At 34.5% G+C, this 21,225-nt stretch overlaps 1 protein-coding gene across 3 annotated transcripts; it reads left to right on the top strand.

Annotated features, from left to right (window-relative positions):
• The first annotated feature begins 4,840 nt into the window (after window positions 1–4,840).
• Window positions 4,841–20,673, top strand: LOC110716291. Of its 3 annotated transcripts, XM_021894901.1 has the most exons (7): window positions 4,844–5,084; window positions 5,180–5,211; window positions 12,559–12,750; window positions 19,272–19,322; window positions 19,861–19,925; window positions 20,014–20,135; window positions 20,307–20,673. In XM_021894901.1, the coding sequence occupies exons 1-6, from the start codon at window positions 5,017–5,019 to the stop codon at window positions 20,092–20,094; spliced, it is 489 nt and encodes a 162-aa protein (XP_021750593.1). In that variant the 5' UTR covers window positions 4,844–5,016; the 3' UTR covers window positions 20,095–20,135; window positions 20,307–20,673. The 3 variants fall into 3 exon arrangements, with proteins under 3 accessions (XP_021750595.1, XP_021750593.1, XP_021750592.1); XM_021894903.1 differs by having other exon boundaries at window positions 4,841–5,084; window positions 5,180–5,260; window positions 20,014–20,612; XM_021894900.1 differs by having other exon boundaries at window positions 20,014–20,612.
• Window positions 20,674–21,225: the final 552 nt, after the last annotated feature.

The following is a 21,225-nucleotide window of genomic DNA, read 5'->3' as shown; positions in this document are numbered from 1 at the left end:
AGGGGGGAACCCGTTCGATATGTAATCAAATTACATAAGCAATGGAAATGTCTATTGAATGAAATGTGTGTTGTATGCTTGTAAACATGCGCAACAAGGTAAGTTGTGTGATTCTAGGATGTATGCATGTTAGTGTGAATCGTTTACGCTTATGTACTCAGCATTGCTGATTGTGTGTATTGTATGTTTGTTTGGCCTTGTCTTTATCTTGGCCCTACGATGATCCATTTCTAATGGCGAGTAGTGGGGACAAAGTAAAGAGGAGCTTTTTAGGTGATGGATCATATTCATGATGGGCATGAGTGAAGAGCGAATCTTATTTAGTTTCCATAAGAATATGATGTGTTTAATTTGCTTTAATTATTATATATTTGCTTGTGAGACTAACGTAATGATTTTAATATTCGTTTGGGTTTTGAAAAGGGCCTACAATGGTTCCAAGTTGTAGGTTGTCTACGTTTGACTTTGGTTTGACTTTACTTTCGTTTGGTTGACTTTTAAGTGTTGGTTTTATTTTTGAATGGTTTTTTAAAACAAGTCTTCTACTGTATGTCTTTGATAATTTCCTTAGCCGTTTTCACGGTGTCGGTAATGTCTTAGAGTTTCCTATTTAGTATTTTAAATAGGGTAAAACAAGTATTTTGAAGGAAAAGAATTTTTAGGGTGTTACACCACACCACCAACTAACCCACCAAAACCAAATTCCAACCCTTATCACCACCACACCACCAGCCCCCTAACCACCACCACCACCACCACCAACCATCTCTAACCCACCTTTTTCCACCCTTTTCCCACTGCCCAAACCCACAAGCCTTTTCCCACCAAACCGCAATACCCAGTAGCCTCACCACCACCCACCTGCCCCGAAAAACCCTCCCAACCCCAAATCCCCACCTACCCCAAACCCTAACCGACCACCAGATCCCCACCCATCCCAGCCTAAACCCTAACCGCACACGAAATCGCACAACATAAAAAAGAAAACGTACCCACCACCACCAACCACCACGGCTTCCTCCTTTTCGCCGGCAAACCCAAAAATTAAAAAAAAAAAAAACACAAAACACAAAACGTATCACCACCGTAAAACCCAAAAATTAAAGTTAAAAAAAAAACAAAAAAATTAAAAACACAAATACATACCTTAAATCTTGAATTGACTTTGAATTTAACCTTGAATTTGGTTTAATAAGGCCAAATTTGACCATGAAAACACTAGATCTAGTGTTTCATGGTCGAATTTGACCTTAAAAACACTAGATCTAGTGTTTCATGGTCAAATTTGACCTTAAAAAACCCTTAATTTGTTTAACACCATCCTTAAAGCCAAACCGACCACCAACCGAAATTTTCGGCGAATATTTTGCATCAACACCACCCCACAAACCGTCGAGAAAGAGATGAGAAGAGGAAAGAGGGGAAAGAAGAGGAGAGAAGGAAGAGGAGAGAAGAAAGAGGCGAGAAAGAGAAGTGAGAAAGAAAGGTGAGAAAGAGAAGAAGAAGATGAAAGAGGAGAGAGAAGGAAAAGGAGAAGGAGATAGCGTAAAAATCAGAGAGTAGGGGAAAGATGAGAAAGAAGGAGAAGTGAGGCGGAAAAGAGAATGGGATTTAGGGTTTCTATTTTTTTTTTTATTATATTCCGACGAAAATTCCATCGAAAATTTCCGACGGACTTTAAGGTAATTTACGACGGAAAAATCCTTCGGAAAGTACATTTTTCGACGGATTTATATCCGTCGGAATATTTCGACGGATTTGTTGAATTCATCAAAAATATCCGACGGAATTTAAATCCGTCGGAAATTTCAATTTTTCCAACGGAATAACGTGTCCGTTGAAATCAGTCCGTCGGAAATCGACCTGATTCTTGTAGTGAAATCAGTAAAAATAATTTTAGTTCAGTTCAGTAAAAATAATTTAAATTTAGCAAAAATAAGGTGAAGTCAACAAGGCCTAATTGTTTTATTGTTGTTTGTTAGTTATGAAATAGGCTTATACAATGGAGGAATCAGTGTATGTAGGTGAGATGGGTTAGAGTTTTACGCTTGACCCTGATAAATTATGGTGGTGTTTTTGTAATACAGAAGTGTGGTGTTTTTGTAAATGGATCCAATTGGGATAAATTGATAAAAAATGGAGGAAGAAGAGACATTACATGGTTTCGCTGTAAAAGGTAGTGAGAAAACGAAGGGAAAATAAGGTGGGTTAGATTAGTAATGCCACGTTAGATGAGTAACCTGGGTTAGGATTTAATAAAGAAGTGTGGTGTTTTTTGATGTAAATGGATCCAATTAGGATAAATTGATAAAGAATGGAAGAAGAAGAAACATTACAGGGTTTCACTGTAAAAGAAGGGAAAATAAGGTGGGTTAGGTTAGTAATGCCAAGTTAGATGAAAAACTTGCTATAGCAAGTCATTTGTAAATGGGTCCAATTTAAGAAAAAGGTGTTAAAAGATGGGATTAAATTGAGTTAATCAAAAAGTGGGATTAATATAAGAAGATCATTTAAAGGATTTTTGTCAACTTTTCCTTCTACAATTATTATCCCAACTTACTAGCTAAAATTACAAATATACCCCTTTATAGTCGAAATATTGAAGTATCTATACTACTATTTTAAAACCGGAAGTTTAAAGGACACATGTCCTCTTCTTCTTGCTTTTTCTGATTTTTTTAAATTTTTTATTATATTTTTGGTTTCAATAGAAGTGTAAAAACAATAACTTTTCTATTCCAAACGCTTTCATTGCTTTCAATCCCTTCAAAAATAAAATGATCAGTTTTCATTTGTATCTCTTATTCTCTTGGTCCTAATTTTTTTTTAATTTCATTATATATTTCCTTTTCATTTTTCGATTTTTATTATAATTTTTATATGGTATAATTTTTTTTTATACTTCCTTTTTGTTTGTTTTTTTTTTTTTTTTTTTTTTTTTTTTTTTTGTGTACTGTGTTTTTAATACTATTTTTGCTAAATTGAATTAGATCTTCAAAACAATTTTTTGTTTGATTTTGTTATTAACTTCGCCTTTTGTTTTTGGTTGTTATAGTAATAATTTAAGAATAGTTTTATATGACTACTATTCACCTTTGCATCATCATAGTGTTTTTTGATATTATCTAAGGAAACATCAATAATACAATGTTTTTTTTATTGTTTTTTTTATAAGAAGAATATATTGCATTTTATTTACGTAATATTTTATTTTGCTAATAAAATGCAATTTATATGTACACATGTTTTTATTTAACAAAAAAAATCTAAGAACAATCCCAATACACAATAGTACAATTCTTTAGTTAAAAACTATATAATAGTACAATTCATTAATTAAAAAGCTATATTTAGCCAAAAATTCCCTCGTGCATCGTGCGGGCTAAATACTAGTTTTTTTTTTAAAACCCTAGTAAAAAACAATAGAGGGAGCCCCCATTTATCTTAATGATAAAAAACTTGTTTATCTAATGGAAACATTGTAATATATTGGCTTTGGAATTTGTGCTACTAATTTAAATAATATTTTTTTCTATTTTGTGCTTTCCAGCTGGATAAAGGAGCGTTATCTTGTTCTTCCTCCTTACTTCTTCATCTATGCTACTACTCCATTCTAATTGCAGTAAACCATGTCCACCACCATATACTAGAAGCTCATCTTCTTCTTCCTTCCCGATTTCCACACGCCTTACACTGACACTACTGCTTTCGACATCCTCACCACCATTTTCGACGGCTTCGCCGTCGAATCAAACGGAAACCCTAAGAAAAAAAAGGGAGGAATGAAGGGTATGGTGAAACCCAAAGGGTAGGGGTGACAGGTTCCTCTATTAATGCAACATTTGAACTTGAATTCTCCATTAAAGTTTCTAAAATCTCCATTGAAGCTCTTCAAATCCACCGATACCTCCCTTAACGCCGTTAGTCTATTTTATACATGAAATCACAAAATTGCCCATACTTAAATGTGTAAACAGACTATTATACCCTCATGATAAATAGATTTTGGGAGCGCGGCCTAGGTTACGCTCGGAGATTATTAGATTAACCTACTCGTGTATCTTAGTGGCATATTTGTAAATAATTGAACATTGAGCATTGACACATTAGTTAGTATGTTTTAATTGTATTTTTAAAAATGCTTTTGTGAAGTAATGACGTTAGACAGCGTTTTGACGACAAATGTTGTATATTTTTTGGAAGAGTTTAGTCGTCACCAATGTGATGTTCTCCAACCATGGAAGGCTGTAATTGTTAAATCTGAGCTTCAGTGGGTGGTATATCTGCAACAAAAGGTCAGTTGCTCTTGATTTGTTGGCTTTTCGAACTTACCTTTTGTTTGATTGAGGTTATATTCACCATCCTTCCACAGTCGGGATCCAGCAATAACAACCCATAATCGTTGTTACCTGAGAAGCCTACGAGACTTGCTACCTCCAAGCCTGCGAGCCCTGCTACCTCCAGCCTTTAGGGTTTCACAAACGGAGTAAATTAACTACAAATTACTGTTACTTTAAGCCAGATAAAGCATTAACTTTTTAATTCCCAAAAAAAATCATTACTATCGACAAAGTACGATAACAGCCCGTGATGAACCATCTTCTGTGAGAAGGTTGGATTTTCCCATTGTTTATCACGAAGATAAACTTGTATTTTCTCAAAATAATTCTCGGTATAAAATGGAAAAATTTAAGTTTATCTCTTTGATGAACATGGAAATATATCCCCTGTCATAATATATTATTTTATTTTTATTTTTAAAATATTAAAAGTGAAATTGTAAAGTGACACAAAAATAAATGCATAAAGTTGTGAGAATCGTATAAAATTGTTATAGGAATACTCAGTTGAAAAAATTGAGACACATAGTGGGGAACTGTATCTGGTTGGGTGGTTGCCTGAGAGTGTGAGCAGAAAAGGCTCCAATTTGCGACTTATTTCTGGCAATCTACACTCTACATTATACAGAGAGGCGGCGGAAGGAAGAGAAAGAGAAGGGAAAATCGGGAAATAATAATGCTGGAAAACCCACCCGATAACACTCTTTCTGCTCCAATCAAGAGATATGCACCTCCCAATCAGAGGTATCATCATCATCTTCTTTATCTCGTTTTTATTATTATTTTTTATTTTTATTTTTTTTATAAATCACGCTCACTAATTTTCGATATGAATGCAGGAATCGTAGTCTCAACCGGCGCAAATCTGGAGGTAATTCTTGCAATTTCTTATTTGATCTATGCCAATTGCAAATCTGGAGGTAATTCTTGCAATTTCTTATTTGATCTATGCCAATTATTTTTATTAATAAATTAATCAAGCTGTAATGGAATTTATGAATTTCTTATGAAAGAGATCACATTAAAATGCTTGTTGCTGTTGCTGTTGCTGTTGCTGATGATGCCATCTAAGTGTATATGTGCGTTAAAAGGAGTATCTATCAACCTAACCATTTCTTTAAAAAACCTAGTTTTGTATTTGATCTATAACAGGCATCCTCAACTTGGAACTGTTACCTTACAGATTTACTAACATAGTATCACTAAATCTAGCATTGTCGTTCCCATATGTCTGTTCTAATGCATCTTAATTGTCATTAGGACTAACACGATTCATGTCAATATAAAACATTCTGATAGCAATATTGGCAAGGAATAGATCATAGGAGAGGATCGTAGGAATACAATGGCAATGAATCAATTATTAATGACTAATCAGATACATACACTATTTTGCACACTGATACATCTACCTATTCTAACAAGATGCCAGAGACAAAATAGGGTAGTTGATTATAACCCTTGGTAGTTGCCCTATCTGCCCTAGTTGGGATAAGATTAATTTTCTAAGTGCAGTTGGGATGGGATTAATTTTATTAGGCTAGTTTGATGACTTTATATGGGTCAAAAGGACATTTATTAGGTTGCCCCTCATTTCGAGTTAAAAGGTTAGGTATGGTTTCATCCGACCTGTTTTAATATCTCAGGCTACATAGATCATTTTTGGGTTGAAACTCTAACCTAAGCCATTTAATTTTAGGTCGGGTTTGGGTTGATCCATTTAATAAATTGGGTTAAAAAGCTTAACCCAAACCCGTTATAATGTCCGCGGTGGAGTGTCACAAAAATAGTCTTATTGGATATATTTAATATTTGAGTTTGAATGTATTATGATTTATTTTATTTAGGTAAATTATTAATTCATCTGATAAATTTTCTAGAAATTTAGGGTTTAATGTACGGCTACATAGAGCCACACGATGTAAATATTAGACAAAGTTGAATTAATTGATTAAATTACTTTTGCTGGGCTTTTTCGATCATAGATGTATGGAGTTAAACCAAACATAAAACCAAAATTTTTGTGCATCTTGTTGACTATGATTGATAAGAAACACTTAATTCTTTCTACAGTTGCTATATCATTGTTACTTCCTATTGGGTCTACTTATATCCATATCAGGTAGATGAAATATATGAATGCTATTCTTGAAATGTTGGGCCATGTGCTCGTGAGGTCGAGTCAATTTTGTCACTTTATTGTTGAACATGGTGTTGACGGTTGCTTTTAGTTGTCGCTTCTTTAGTAAAAGAGAAGACTTTATTGGCCATCGGTTGAACATTTGGTTTCTGATTCATCTCTTTTTCTTTGCTTTTGACGAGCTATGTCCTACCTTATACAACCAAAGGTGCTCTTTAACTTGAGGAGACTGGGGTAAAGTAAAGCTATTTGAGTCCAAGGGTCCCATGCCACGCACGGTTATATTTAAATTTTTTAATAATAAGTTTAACACAACATGTAACATAACATTTTATACTTCCTTCATTCTTTAAATATTACACCATTGGGGTTTGGCTCAATTTTTTTATAGTGGAAAAAAGGAAGAGAGAGAAAGGTAAAAATACAAAAGTGCCCATTTGCAGTGTGAACTGAGATATATATTTTTCTAAAATGGTATGATGCAATATTTGTGAAACTTTCTTGAAAAGCAAGTGGTGTAATATTAAAAGAAAGGAGGAAGTATGTCCCTTTCACTTTTCATTTGGTAGATCCAAGTCCATGGCCTTTTGTAAGTGACCTAATTCGACTTTTGCACTATTCACATACATCACTTTGACGAAAATTTGAGGTTTATACATAAAATTAGATATAGTCATGCAACCAATACGAGTACTTGCTACAACTGTCTTAATGTGTAGTTTCCAAAATATAATTTTTTTTATTTATTTATTTATTTATTTATTTATTTTTTTTATGAAAAGCTTGACTCCAAGGATGGAGAAAAGATCATTTATAAGATGCCAAAGAGAAGACAAGAGGCAAGGAAAGATATTAGCATGGTAAAGTGTGTCAAAGATAAGAACCAAATTGTCTTAGTATAAGAGGAGGACATCAAGTCGAAGGGGTACTTCGATGAATTGCTTAATGGAAGTAATTGAACTGTGAAAGGAGATACCTCCGTGAGTGATGAAAAAATCAACATGGAGTATGTGCGGAGGATTAGGAGAGTAGAGGTGGAGATTGCACTGAAGAAGATGAAGCCTAAGAAGGCGGTTGGCCCTGATTGTATACCGATAGAGGTGTGGAGGTGTTTGGGTAAGATTGTTATTGATTGGTTAACAGACCTCTTTAATAAGATATGGAGGGCTACAAGGATCCCGCAAGATTAGAGGAAGAGCACCTTGGTCCTGGTCTATATAAACAAAGGAGACGCTTAAGATTGTTCCAACTATAGAGGGATCAAGCTTATGAGCCACACTATGAAGTTGTGGGAAAAAGTGATTGAACGGCATGCAAAAAGCATTTCGGATAACCAATTTGGTTTTATGCTTGGGAGATCTACTATGGAAGTAATCCATTTGACAAGATAAATGATGGAGTTTTATAGGGCAAAGAAGAAGGATCTTCATATGGTCTTTATTGATTTAGAGAAGGCATATGACAAGGTGCCAAGAGAGGTACTTTGGTGGGCTATGTTGAAGAAAGGTATCCCACGAAGGTACGTGGATCTGGTTAAGGATATGTATGGGGTGTGTCAACAAATGTGAGGACATGTGGAGGGTTGACAAAAGATTTCTTTATTACAATTGGATTGCATCAAGGGTAAGCCCTTTTCTTTTTGCAACGGTTCTACATGAAGTAACTAGACCAATTTAAGATGAGGTTCTATGGTGTATGTTGTTTGCGGATGATATCGTTTTGGTGGATGAAACTTAAGATGGGGTTAACGCCAAGTTGGAGCAATGGAGGCAAAGGTTGGAATCTAGAGGGTTTGAGCTAAGTCGGAGTTAGACTGAATTTTTGGTATGTCGCTTTGGTACTCACAGGGGAACAAGCAATGAAGTGGTGAGTTTGGATGGAAAGGATTTGACCATGAGTGAATGTTTTAAGTATATTGGTCGATTATCCGGAATAATGGTGACATTGATGAAGACGTGGCCCACAGGGTTAAGTCGGAGTGGCTTAAATGGAGAGCGGTCACGAGAGTGTTATGTGACCGAAGCATCCCCTTACAGTTTGAAGGGAAAATTCAACAAGACTGCCATAAGACCAGTGTTGCTCTATGGTACAGAATGTTGAGCTTCTAAGGAGCACATTAAAAAGATAGAGGTTACGGAAATGCGCATGTCAAAGTGGATGTGCGGGAACACTCTAAGAGATAGAATCAGAAATGAGGTTATTCGCAAGAAAGTAGGTTTGGCAGGCATTGCAGACAAACTAAGGGAAAATTGCCTGTGTTGGTTTCGGCATGTAAGACGGAGCCGAGGGTGTAGAAGAGTGGGACCATGGAGGGGCTAAACGAGGGAGAGAGAGACTGAAAATGATTTGGTTGGAAGGAGTTAGGAAAGGATATGAAGTATATGGATTTGCATGAGGATTAAGCATTGAATCGTAAGGGATGGAGGAGGAAGGTTTTTGTCGATAACTACACAGAATAATCAAATTTGGTTCATGTAGCCGATCCCACTTACGGGATTAAGGGTTTGATTGATTGATATAATTTATGTTTATTAATAATTAAAGATATTCATATCGTTGGTCAATGTTTCGTGGTATATAGTTAATAAAGATTTTTTTTTTAAAAAATAGTTAAATCTTAACACAAGTTAGCTATATTATCAGCAACAACAGGTTATAAATGTGATTTACTAAATAGATCATTTAAATTTGATGGGTCAAAGGTTGGTTTATTTAAGAACAACCAAAAGGTTTAATTATCTTATTTTCGACAATTTTGTTAATACAAATTAACAATTTTATTTAAAACTTTATTTAAATTCATCTAGTAACCCGTTTAAAAGATTAATATTGCATTAAACAATATTAATATTAATACCCCCTTATTAAAAAGATATACTGTGTCATATAAAGATGTCATTGATGTGCAAAAAATCTTAATAATAGTATTTTTGTAATATGTTGTCACAATATATGTCGAGAATTTGATTAAATTACTTTTTACTTATAACTATTGCATTTTTGCATTAATGAAATAGTTATTATTTTTGTAAAAGATTTTTTAAAATATTAGAAAAATGAGAAGCCCTTATTACATGTTTCATTAATGGAAATCTATAAATAATAATAATAAAAACTTTTTCCAATTCCCTTTCTCTTTCCCATGAACCTATCCCTCTTTTTCCTCCATATTCAGCATTCTTCCCATTTTTTTTCTCAGTGTTTAAAAGAAGATTCAATAACATAAGAAATTTTCCCCGAATTTCTCTTTCTCTCTCTCCCATCATCTCATTTAAATTTTCTGATTTCCTCATTGCAATTTTTGAATTTTCAATCTTTTCATTGATCACCTTTTTGTGAACTCTAAATTTGGTGAATGATTTGTTGTTGTTCTTTGCAATTTAGTGTTTTGATTTTGAATTTTTGAGTGTAAGATGCATGGTAGATTGAAAGGATTTAAGTAGAGAGAATGGAGAATGGAAGAAAGAAGCTGAGGTAAAAGCTTTAATGGAGGAGAGAGAGTTTGTCGTGGAAAAGAGCAATCACGAGCTTGGAAACTTGAAAAAATTTGCATAACTTTTAAGCTATGTGTGCATAATTTTTCAAGTAAATGTGCATATTATTTAAAATAAATGTGCATTAATTATATTGTTAGCTAAATCTGCATAAATTTTTAACTAAGTGTGCATATATTTTTGTTCAAAACGTGCATATTTTTTTGAGCTAATCACCTATGTGGTGGTAGTCACAAATTCTTTTTCTCTCTCATCTTTTCTCTTTCCAATCTCATCTTTCTTGATTTTTTCCACAATTTGAAATATCATACCCTTGCGTATGGAAGAATGAATAAGATTATATGGAAGAGATATGCTGTGAAAAAGGAGAAAAGTGAAAAGTAACATATGAAAACCTGAAAATAAACGTGCATAAATTTCAAACTGATTGTGCATATTATTTGTTCTAAATGTGCATAATTTGCACAAATTGAGTTTTGATCGTTGGATTAATCTAAATGGTTAAGAACTCCTATATGTGAGAATTATTCTTATGTGAGAACACTCTTTATGTTCTAAATTTTTACTCGTATGTTCTAAATTTTAAATCTGATGTTCTAAACTTTTCCCTAGGTGTTCTACTTAAATCAAATATTCTAAATTAGTACTCACATGTTCTAAACCATAAATTAGTTAAGGTTGGTGTTATAAAATTTAAATAACTTGTTTCAAAATTTTAACTTATATGTTCTAAATTTTATAACGTGTGTTCCAAGATTTTTAATTATATGTTCCAGATTTAATTTAAAAGCGTATGTTCTAATTTTTATTCGTATGCTCTAAATTTTTACTCACATATTCTATATTTTATATAAGGTGTTTAAAATTTTTATTCACATGTTCGTAATCTTAAATTATATGTTCTAAATTTCATAAAATAGATTTTCTAAATTTTTACTCACATGTTCTAATTCTTAAATTAGATGTTCTAAATTATTACTCACACAGATGTTCTAAATTATTACTCACATAGATGTTCTAAATTATTACTCATGTTCTAAAATTTAATTTGAGTCACATGTTCTAAATTTTTACTCGTATATTCTAAATTTTTACTCACATGTTCTAAATTTTAGATCAGTTCTCATATTAGTCTGAATTCTCACATATGAGCCTATTCTCACCGGATCCCTCCCCTACACACACACGCGCGCGCACACACACACACACACACATACACACACACACTTACACACCATATTTTTCTTAACCCCCCAAATACTCATCACTCTCAATTACCCTCCTCTAATTATTCTTAGGTCTTTCCCTACCCCTCGCGATCCCATCACTTTGTCACTTTTCAAGCCTTCTTACCAAGGCTCACTTGGTCTTGTCTTACATGGTCTTAGGAGGAGTGTTTGTGGCATTCACCGCGGGTCTCAATCCCAAGGAAAGAAGGAGAGTTGCGCTAGGTTCGTGACGGGCCTAACAAACTTTGTAAAAAGTTAGTCCCATCTTATGGACATGAATTGATTTTTTTTTTCTCCATTAAATCTAGCTTTTGTAATTTTCACATTTTAAAGGCGTGCGCCTTTGCTCTTTTTGCTAGGTTTCTTTTTGCGCCTTATGATGTAAGGCGTATGGCTAATGTGTAAGAGTTTATTATAAAAAAAACACCGCATGACGTTACAACCGTTAGATTTACTTTAATATTAGCGGAGAGAGAAACCCCATATCCCCCTATTCTGTTTAAAGAACCCTAGCTATCAATCACATGGCCTTTTCACCTTTACTCAATTTATTTTTTATTCTTATTTAACGCTCCCTTCGTTTTCCTAAGTTTTACTCACTTTTAGTTTTAATCCGTTTTTCGTTTTGTTACTCACTTTTACTTTGTTCTTTTTATGATTATCCTTTCATTCATTTTTTTACCATCCACAATCTCACTTTGTGGGGCCTAATTTTTTTTTTTTTTTTTTTTTTTTTTTTACAAATCTCTTACTCCCTATCTTTCTCCTCTTCAAAAGTAACCACATGCATGATCTTATTTTCACTTTTCTTTGGTTTGCGTAGCTAGTGAGTACTCTAGAAAATTGAGGTGGTACATATATATATATGTACCTGATCTATAATCTCCAAGGACTTTTGCGCCTTGGTGCCCCTTGCGTCCTTCAAGCCTATGGACTTACTATTTGTACATTTCTGATTGTCTTACTTAAACTGAAGACATATATGGTAAGAGGGGGTGGTGGGATTGAGAGAGCAGCAGGCAAGGGTTATTCTCTATTTCTTTCATATTGATGAAATCTTCCCGTATTGAAGATGGATCATTTGTTGTTGTTTCGAGAAAAAAAAAGTGACCAAGTATGGAAAGATCTTCAGTGTAAAGCCCATCAGGATAGTGTACTACCTTCTGCTACTACTAACTATGGATGTTAAATATGGTACTTTGTATAACATATAACCCAGTTATTTAACCTTAGCTGTTGCTAGTGTTTTCGTTTGTTTGGGTATATGATATTTGTCACTAAAATCTCTATTGGTAGTTTCAAGTTAGAAGCTAAAATTGACTCTTTTGCAATATATTTTCTTGTTCTTGCTCCAGATCGATCTGAAAAAACAAGCAATCTCCACTCAACTGATGGGGATAAGAACGTGGGCATTGGTTTGCAGAGTGCTTCGAGTATAGATCATTCTGATAGTGGGAGCAGCAAATGTGTATATGAGAGTTATCGTCCAAAGTTGATAGCCCTAAATGGTTGTTGTAGAAGTGAAGCTTCTCAGCTTTTGCATGAACGTATGTGTCTTTATGTGTTTCCATATATTTTATATTCTTGCTCTATCCTATTTGTTGATCATGTAGGCATAATTTAGTTCTTTGCGGTTATGCGTAATGCACCTGTATGCTATAGCATTTTCATTATCTTTATTACTTGAGCCTTTTGTGGTCCTAAACTTTGAAGAAAGGGCAAAAGGACATTGATAAGACAACTGATCTTTGCATAGGGATGAACAAATAAATAAAAATCCGTGTTAGGCATATGGGTAGAAGAAACAGGTTGAAATTTTGGATAAGTTTCGCTTGATGATTGAGATGCTACTAGATTAATATTTACAAGTATATTTTTTTGTAGGAAGCACACGTAATGCCATACTTGGCACGTTGTCACAGTAGATAAATTTGTCTATCGTGACATGTAATGTGTATTTCATGGAAATTAATAATCTCACCCATGAAAAGTGATGTTAATTTCAAGAATTGGAAAGTGTATTTAAGCATCATTGTCATAGAATTTGATTATCTATATCTTTAAACAAATTTCTTAGAAAGTTGTGTGATCATTTTTATAAGGAAAATTTGCCAAAAATAACACCACCTTTGAGCGGTCTTCCCATAATAGCACCACCTTTTGATTATTCCTGAATAACACCACCTTTCACATGTATTTGCCAAAATTGAAACAAAACCGGTTGGTAACCTGTAAAACAGGTTACTTGTGCACGTGTCACAATGTCAATGGTTAATTTTATTTATTTAATTTTTTTTTAAAACCTAAGTAATTAAAAAAAAGTATAAATTAAAAAAAAAGGAACCCACTACCAAGCCGGCTAGCCTCCCCTGCCAGCCTCTCCCTGCCCCAACCCGTACCCACCCTCGCCGCCGCCCTTCCCCCTCCCCATCCTCGCCGCCGATCAACCTCCCCAGCCTTCCCCCTCCCCATCCTCGCCGCCGATCAACCTCCCCAGCCTTCCCCCTCCACCCATTCCCCCGCCCTAAACAACCCACCACCTATTCCCCCGGCCTAAACACCCCTCCACCCATTCCCCCGCCCTAAACACCCCTCCACCCATTCCCTGTTCCCTTATCCATTTCTGGTGCCCCCTTCCCTTCCCCATTTTCGATGCCCCTACCCATCCCTTCTCCATTTTCGATACCCCTTCCCTTTCCCTTCCCAATTTCCGGCCCCTACCACCTATCTCCTTCCCCCAAAACCATAACCAGTCGAAAATGTTGGTTGTATAAAGGGAAAAGGCTCGAAATTGGGGACGATGAAGGGAGGGGGGATTGAATCTGCTACGGGGAGGAAAGGTGGGGGCTGAAATCGGGAACGGGGAAGGGAGGAGCTCGAAATCAAGGTGGTGGTTCTCAGTGAAAGGGGGTTTTAAATTTTTTTGGTTTTAGGTGATAGGTCTTGGTTGGGGTGGTGGATGCCGGTGAAAAGGGGTGGGCAAAGGGGCCGGGAAAGTGGGAAGGGGGGTTTAATTTTTTTTTAAAAAAGTTTTTCCAAAATTAAAAATAAAAATAAATAAATTAACCAATCAAATTAGAACACGTGTCCTAAGGTTACCTGAAAAAAAAGTTGTCGGTTTTTTGTTTCATTTTTGGCAAATACATGTGAAAGGTGGTGTTATTCTGGAATAATCAAAAGGTGGTGCTATTATGGGAAGACCGCCCAAAGGTGGTGTTATTTTTGGCAAATTTTCCTTTTTATAATTACCTAAGGACTCACATATGTATTACCTTTGTAAGGAACTTTGTTTTTTAGAAAACCTCACTAAAGTTATATGATAATAAATGAAAGAGAAGTCCTTAAGTCCATGCATAGGAAGCATAGTTATCTTTCAATGAGTGAATATTGTTGTTGCACAAATTCTTAAGGAGGTTGAAATCGCAAGAGAAATACATGAGCAAGTTGAATACTGGCCATGAGCTAGTAGCTCAATAGAAAAGTGAAAATTATTGCTTAATATCTCAAATTCTCGAGGAATATGAAATGAAATTGCAAGAGAATAAATAAGTAATTCAAATTGCCTTACGTGCTACATTTCTTTGCTTACCTGAATCTCCTAACATTGCTTATGTACTTCGTTAAATTCGAGGGCTTTCTAGTGAGGTGATAAAAATAATGGAAAATCGATTTCTAAGAGTGGATGAATGATTTTTTTCCCCTTAACTTATTAGGGTGAGGACACAAAGCCTAATTGTTGAGACCAATATTGTTAGATTCTACTTTTGTTCGATAAGGATACTAAGAATTATATCGTGTGATTGAGTTGTAGAATTGTGATATTCTAAATTTTGATGATATAATTTGCAATATAATAATAATAATTCATATATTTAGCCTAAATACTAAATGTTTACTCATAACTTCATACGTTCGTTCATCGTATAAGTACTCCTAGATTGCTTGGATTTACGAGCAATAATTCAATTACAAATCATATACACATACACAAGAACAATAACAACAAACAATAAGAGCCTTAATCCCAATAACGGGGTCGGTTACATGAACCAATAATTTATCTTCTGTACTCGCTAACCATAATCCTCCCCTTCCATTCCCTTGTGTCCAATGTTATAATCTCCTGCAAATCCATCTTCTTTGTGTGCTTCTTAACACCCTCCATATAAGTCATATTTGGTCATCCTTTGTCTCTTCTAAGATCCCTTTGATCCCAACTCTCAACTTTCCTTTAAGACAATATTATTGTTGGTTCAGGGTTGGGTTTCTTGCTTCCATGTTGCCAATATATCTATGTTTTGATCAAGCCCTTTGGGATTTATAGATTACTTTTAGCTCCTCGAGCCTCTGGAAAAAGAATTTTCAGTCTTTAGAAACGAGATTTGGAAGCTTTTGCTCTTGCTTCTTTCTCTTCTTCGACCTTTACAATTTTGTAAGAAGATATATTCAATTTCTTTTAATTTACCTATTAGCAGATAGTTACCCCCCTTCTAATTTTACAGGTCATTTAAACCCCCGTTGTGTTGTGTGTGTGTGTGTATGTATATATATACACACACACCAAAAAAAAAAAAACTTGATTACATATAAAAATTATAACCAAAGTTGCGCCTCATATCCAAAAGGTGTGTGCGGAGGTTCCAAGGATCGCCTTTTATGGCTTAGAACACAACAATAGAAAAATGAGGCATGTAATAGGTGTATGGCTTTGTTAGTGCCTCAGGAACTCCGTGATGATTCTCCGTCTCTACATTCTCCCTTCCATCTCACAAAAACTTTTCATTTCTCTTGGGAACTTAATTTTACGGGTATTGGTGGCGGGTTTTTGTTGAATATAAGAGAAAAAGTATAGGTAGTGGGTATTGTTTATTGTTTTTAAATAGAGGTTAGAGAAAGTGGGACTATAATGCTTAATGGAGTGTGGAAATTAAAGTAAAAAAAATTACTTCCTCCGTTTTTTTTTTATTGCATCATAGTGGTTTTGGAGGCAAAATTTGGTAGTGGGAAAAAGTAAGAGAGAGAAACGTAAAAATACAAAATTGTCCATGTAATGTAAGATAAAATAAAAAGTAAGTGTGAAAAAGTAAGGGTATGTTGGGTATTTGCAGTGTGAACATAGATATTTTTTATCCTAAAAAGGAAATGATGCAATAATAAGTAAACTTCCTACATTAGTAAGTGATGCGATAAAAAAAAGAACGGAGGAAGTATATTTAGTAGACCAAATTCAAGGGAGAAATGAGGAGTTTTTATATTGGACAAGCTTTTCAAGAGATGTGGGAAGTTTTTGTGGGACAAAGGGAGTATGTTATGTGGGGGTTTGGAGCAGTAGGAGAAGTTGTAAAGGAGAAATGTTCTGATGGTTGTTTTGTGGTGCATCTAGTTAGAATGGTAATGTATTTATTGTGTGATTCGTTTTGAGATAAAGTATCATTTTTAGCTTCCTTATAGGCTTGATACAATTGGAGAATTTGCTAGCGTGTCATGTGTGCTAACTCATGTCAATATCTCCATGGACTCCCTACCCCCATTTTAAAAGTGCAAATCAACAAACCTCCTTGAAACTTTCCTCCATTTTTAGCCAATAAATATCTCTCCATGCTCTTCACACCACCATATATTGTAAGCTTGAGTGATGTCACAAAGTTTGTTAGTCAAGCTGACAGCCAGACAACCCAACAAACCTCCTTGAAAGTTTCCTCCATTTTTGCCATATATTTCTATGTTCTTTGTACCACCATCCATTGCTTTTGACCCTGAAGCTTGAGCGATGTCACAAAGTTTGCTTATCAGGCTGACAGCCTGGTATACCCTTGCAGAAACTACCAAAAATGATTCGCATTGACTTCTCTCTGCTCTTATTAATCCATAGTAAGCCTTTCGGTTCTTTGCTACTTGTCTTGTTGCCACCTCTGTTTTCTTCCATTTCGACTATAATCATCGCCAACTATGTCACCAGCATGTGACCTATGCTACTGCGTCTTTATCACTCTCAGTTTTCTCTCTCCTCCACTCCTTTTTCAAGTTGCTTTCCTGGATTGATCTGGTAGAATATAAATGATAATCAGATCATGTGCATCTAGGAAACCAAGCAAATGATGTTTATTTGTTGACCTTACTATTGTTGGATGTTGGTTTAATTATTCTAAGGAATCCGATGATGATGTTCTTTCACTTACTTATTTGATATTCAAGCTGATTGTTTAATTTTGTTCTTATCACTATTCAATAATCATGCTAATGGCAGGATGAGTGGGTGATGAATTAATTGATGTTCGTTGATAGGCTTATAATCTGGGTGAATTTAATTGGATTCTTATTTTATAAAAGTCCGTGTACTAATTTTATTATTGTTGTCATTTGAATATGATTGATATTTATCATCTATTATCTATTTGATAACACGCATGCACACTCACGTGTGCAACTTACACTAGTGCTTCATCATAAAGGCAACAAGGCATTCCTATTTTTGGTCTGAAAATTGCATTAGCATATTTTGAGAGAAATTACCCAACCACTGATGAAAGCAGTAATGCTGTCTCAGGTCTCACCTTTGCCATTATGACATTTTCATAAACTTGCAATTTAAATCTAGTTCACAATTTCCTTACTTTTTAAAGCGATTTACTATTAATTATTTTTTTCTACATTTAAATAAAATGAACAAAAACTTGTCTAAAACATTATTTTATCGAAGAGAATTAAATTGTTGTTGTCATTGCTGCCATTTGATGATTATTAATTGTATTCTACCTGTCAAATATTAAAAAAATGAGAATTGCATGATTGGATATTTACTATTGAATCAATAAATTTTTATTTTAATTTAATTTTCCATCCTATTCTGTGACAATAGTTGATGTTGATCCATGTACAGACAAGTTTCGGTCTCTGTCATTTACAAAGGGACATGCAGAGCCAGCAAACCTTTTGGTCTCTGTTAAACAGTCAAACAATAGAACACATCTAAGATGTTGATTCAAATACAGACAAGCAGCTTCATCAAAGGATTATGTCAGTGTGTATTTTTCCTTGAGAGAAGGAAACTTGATTTATATCCCAAAGTAGTGTTACTAGGAGCCAAGTAAATCGGGCCAGTGGATATCTAGGATTGAAATTCTTCTCTTCAATGGCCTTAGGTCTTAGCATACAAAGTGAGATGTACTCTTGTAACAAATTAATACTACTGACAATAAAATTGAGTGGACTAATATTTTGAAATAGAGCAGACTAATATTGATTCACAGACTACAGAATTAAAGCAGATTAATATTTTGATCTGTGGAGCAAGAGAGGTTTTTTTGATTGATTGATTGATTGATTGACTGAGAAAGATTAATTACAAGTGTTGGCTTGCGGCCACAAATCTCAAAAACGATAACTCTAGCTCACCACTTTCTACATTTCCCTTACTGCCACAAACTACTCTCCTCTGCCCTTCCTCCTTTATTTATATTTATATGACCTTTGGGCCAAATGCTTCCAAGGAGATCCTATCTACCCTAGCTTACTCAAATTACAATCATTTGTCTTTCTCCCCCTAATGATTGCTGCTCCACTACAGCCCACCTTAGTGACTCTTCTGCCTCTTCTCACATATGTAATCCAGCCATGTGGAGGGTTGTCCTGTTCATTGCAACTCTCTCCTTTTTTTTTTCCAAGTGATACACTAACTTTTTTTTTTCCGAGTGATACATTATGACCTTTGACTTGATTTCTTTGCTTAAAAAAGAGGGAGTTATCTGTAACTCTGGATTTACAAGATCTAACTATTAGGATTTTGCCTTTAGAGAAATAAATTCCTATTTGTTTTAGCTTAATAAGAGCCAAATAAATCGGGCTAGTGGATATGTTATATTTAGGATTGTAATCCTTCCCTTAACCGTCCTTGGCACACAAAGTGAGAAGGCATCTGCAACACTGATTGTGTAGGATCTAAGGGTTAAACTCTGCCCTACTCATTGATGCTTTGTCAGTTTGTATTATGGTTGCTTTGATATTCTGTTCCTTTATGCTTTCAGACCGAAATTGCTATTCTAACTATCCTGACTGTACTGTATTGCAGGTTGGAAGGGAGCTATATATTGCTATAGTGATCCTACTGTAGATTTATCTGGTGAGTGATTGATAACTTCTAAAATGATTTTTGAAAAAGAGTTCAAAACTGTACCTTTTAGAGGTTAACTTAAAATCAGATGTTGAAAATAGGTTTTAAAAATTGAATCTCGTTTTATTTGTGGTCACCCTACATTAAGACTTTCAAATTAGGAATCCTCATTGTAAATCATGCCCCTTTTGACTTTTTGATTCTCGTTGGTGTTTGGAAGTATAATAATAGTAGTGACATGTACTCCGTACTAAAACTATGAAAGACTCTCAAGAAAAATCATACAAAGCTGTTGTTGTTGTCAGGAGATATAATAGTAATACCACATATTGAAATTATATAAGACTTGCAGCTTATTTCATTGTTTGGATCACCTTTTTCTATCCTTTTTATAAATTTCTGCTGTTAATTCTTTCTAGTGTAGGAACGTGTTTGATGATTAGTTTTGGTTGGTTTTACTTTTGGTTATGTATTGTACGAATGTCATTTAGGTTGTATATTACGTAATCCTTAAAACATCATGATTCTCTGATATATTTGCTTGCAGAACGACCAGTCATGTACACAGGAAGTTCTGCATCAGCTTGGGGAAACTTTAGACTTCCCCATCAGGTTTATCCTAATTATGGCATGTGTTGTTCACCAACTTTAGGTACTCTGGCATAGTGCTAATGTAATTTTTTTTCCCTTATTTTGGCAGTTAATGGCTCCCCCGCAGATGGATTTCATGGCGGAACTTCAACATGCTATCAATAATAATAGTTCAAGCTTGATGAACTAAATGGCTCTTGAGATGCTAGTCATGCTATAACATAATACCTGGTGATTTTACATCTTTAACCTGACTTATTAGATATTATTGACAAATGTTATATTAGATGTATATTTGAAGGTCTCTCATGAGTTGAAGTGTTTCATCTTGCTTATTATTGCTTACGATTTTGGGCCATAGATTTTCTCGTTACCTAGAAGTTTGTTTATTTCGCTTTGTAGGATATATTGCTTGAAATTTGAATCGGGCAGGCTGTTGGCTCTTTTCTTATATCTTTATTGCGGTAAGTGTTGCAAAATTACGAAGCATTTGGATCTGTTAAGGAAGCAGCAAGTCAGAATAGAATGGAAATTGGACTATTGTTGCACTGTGTTTGTAGTGTTTCCAGTTGGTAACTAGGGTAAGAACTAAAAACTTGTGTAAAGCACAATAAAGCGAAGATAATAGGAAAAAAAAAGCCTAAATAACAATAGTACTCCGTAATAGTATTGTTATTGGAAAAATAAAGGTTTTTGATATTCTCCTAATTCGATAACATAGTTGAATAATCATTAAATTTGGTACTTTGTATAATAATTCCTTTGCTCCAAAATGATACTCGGTATTCATGTTTAGACTTTGCACAGTGTTTACTACCTCTGCTTCAGAGTATGTGCATCAATGAATTTTTTTTTTATATTTTATAAAAAATAACCAATTGTTGCACATAATGTGTAGGTAATAGAAGTAGTAATATTTTACACGACTTTTAAAATTTTTATTGTTTGACCATGAAAAGTTAATGTTGGAAAATTATGTAGCGACGGAGGGAATAACATACAACATCAAATACTTGAGTAGTTCCCCTAATTTGCATCATTTGAGTTTTACATTTAAGTATTTAACACACTATTTTCATATAGCAAGCACTTCCTCCCTTTTTCTTTTACTAGATCCTAGCAACCCCTTTCTATTATAAGCTACTTATGCCAATACAAAACTTGCTAGATTCAAAGGTATTTCAACCTTCCTCTCAAAGCTTCTATCGTTCCTCCAACGCCATAACCCTCAGCATGTGACAATAAAATAAAATTAAGGCACAATCATATATTCATATCATTATCATTCTTCTTTTGGCGAAGATTATGCACACTTCAGTCT

Source organism: Chenopodium quinoa, unplaced genomic scaffold, assembly GCF_001683475.1.
Source record: "Chenopodium quinoa cultivar QQ74 unplaced genomic scaffold, ASM168347v1, whole genome shotgun sequence".
NCBI classification, from domain to species: Eukaryota; Viridiplantae; Streptophyta; class Magnoliopsida; order Caryophyllales; family Amaranthaceae; genus Chenopodium; species Chenopodium quinoa.
The sequence above is the reverse complement of the archived record's forward strand: the minus strand, read 5'-3'. Positions and strand labels throughout refer to the sequence as shown.

Coding starts and splice junctions, on each gene's coding strand:
- LOC110716291 (XM_021894901.1), top strand. CDS start 5,017: ATGCTGGAAAACCCACCCGATAACACTCTTTCTGCTCCAATCAAGAGA. Junction 12,751..19,271: donor TTCTCAGCTTTTGCATGAAC/GTATGTGTCTTT, acceptor ACTGTATTGCAG/GTTGGAAGGGAGCTATATAT. Junction 19,926..20,013: donor ACTTTAGACTTCCCCATCAG/GTTTATCCTAAT, acceptor TTATTTTGGCAG/TTAATGGCTCCCCCGCAGAT.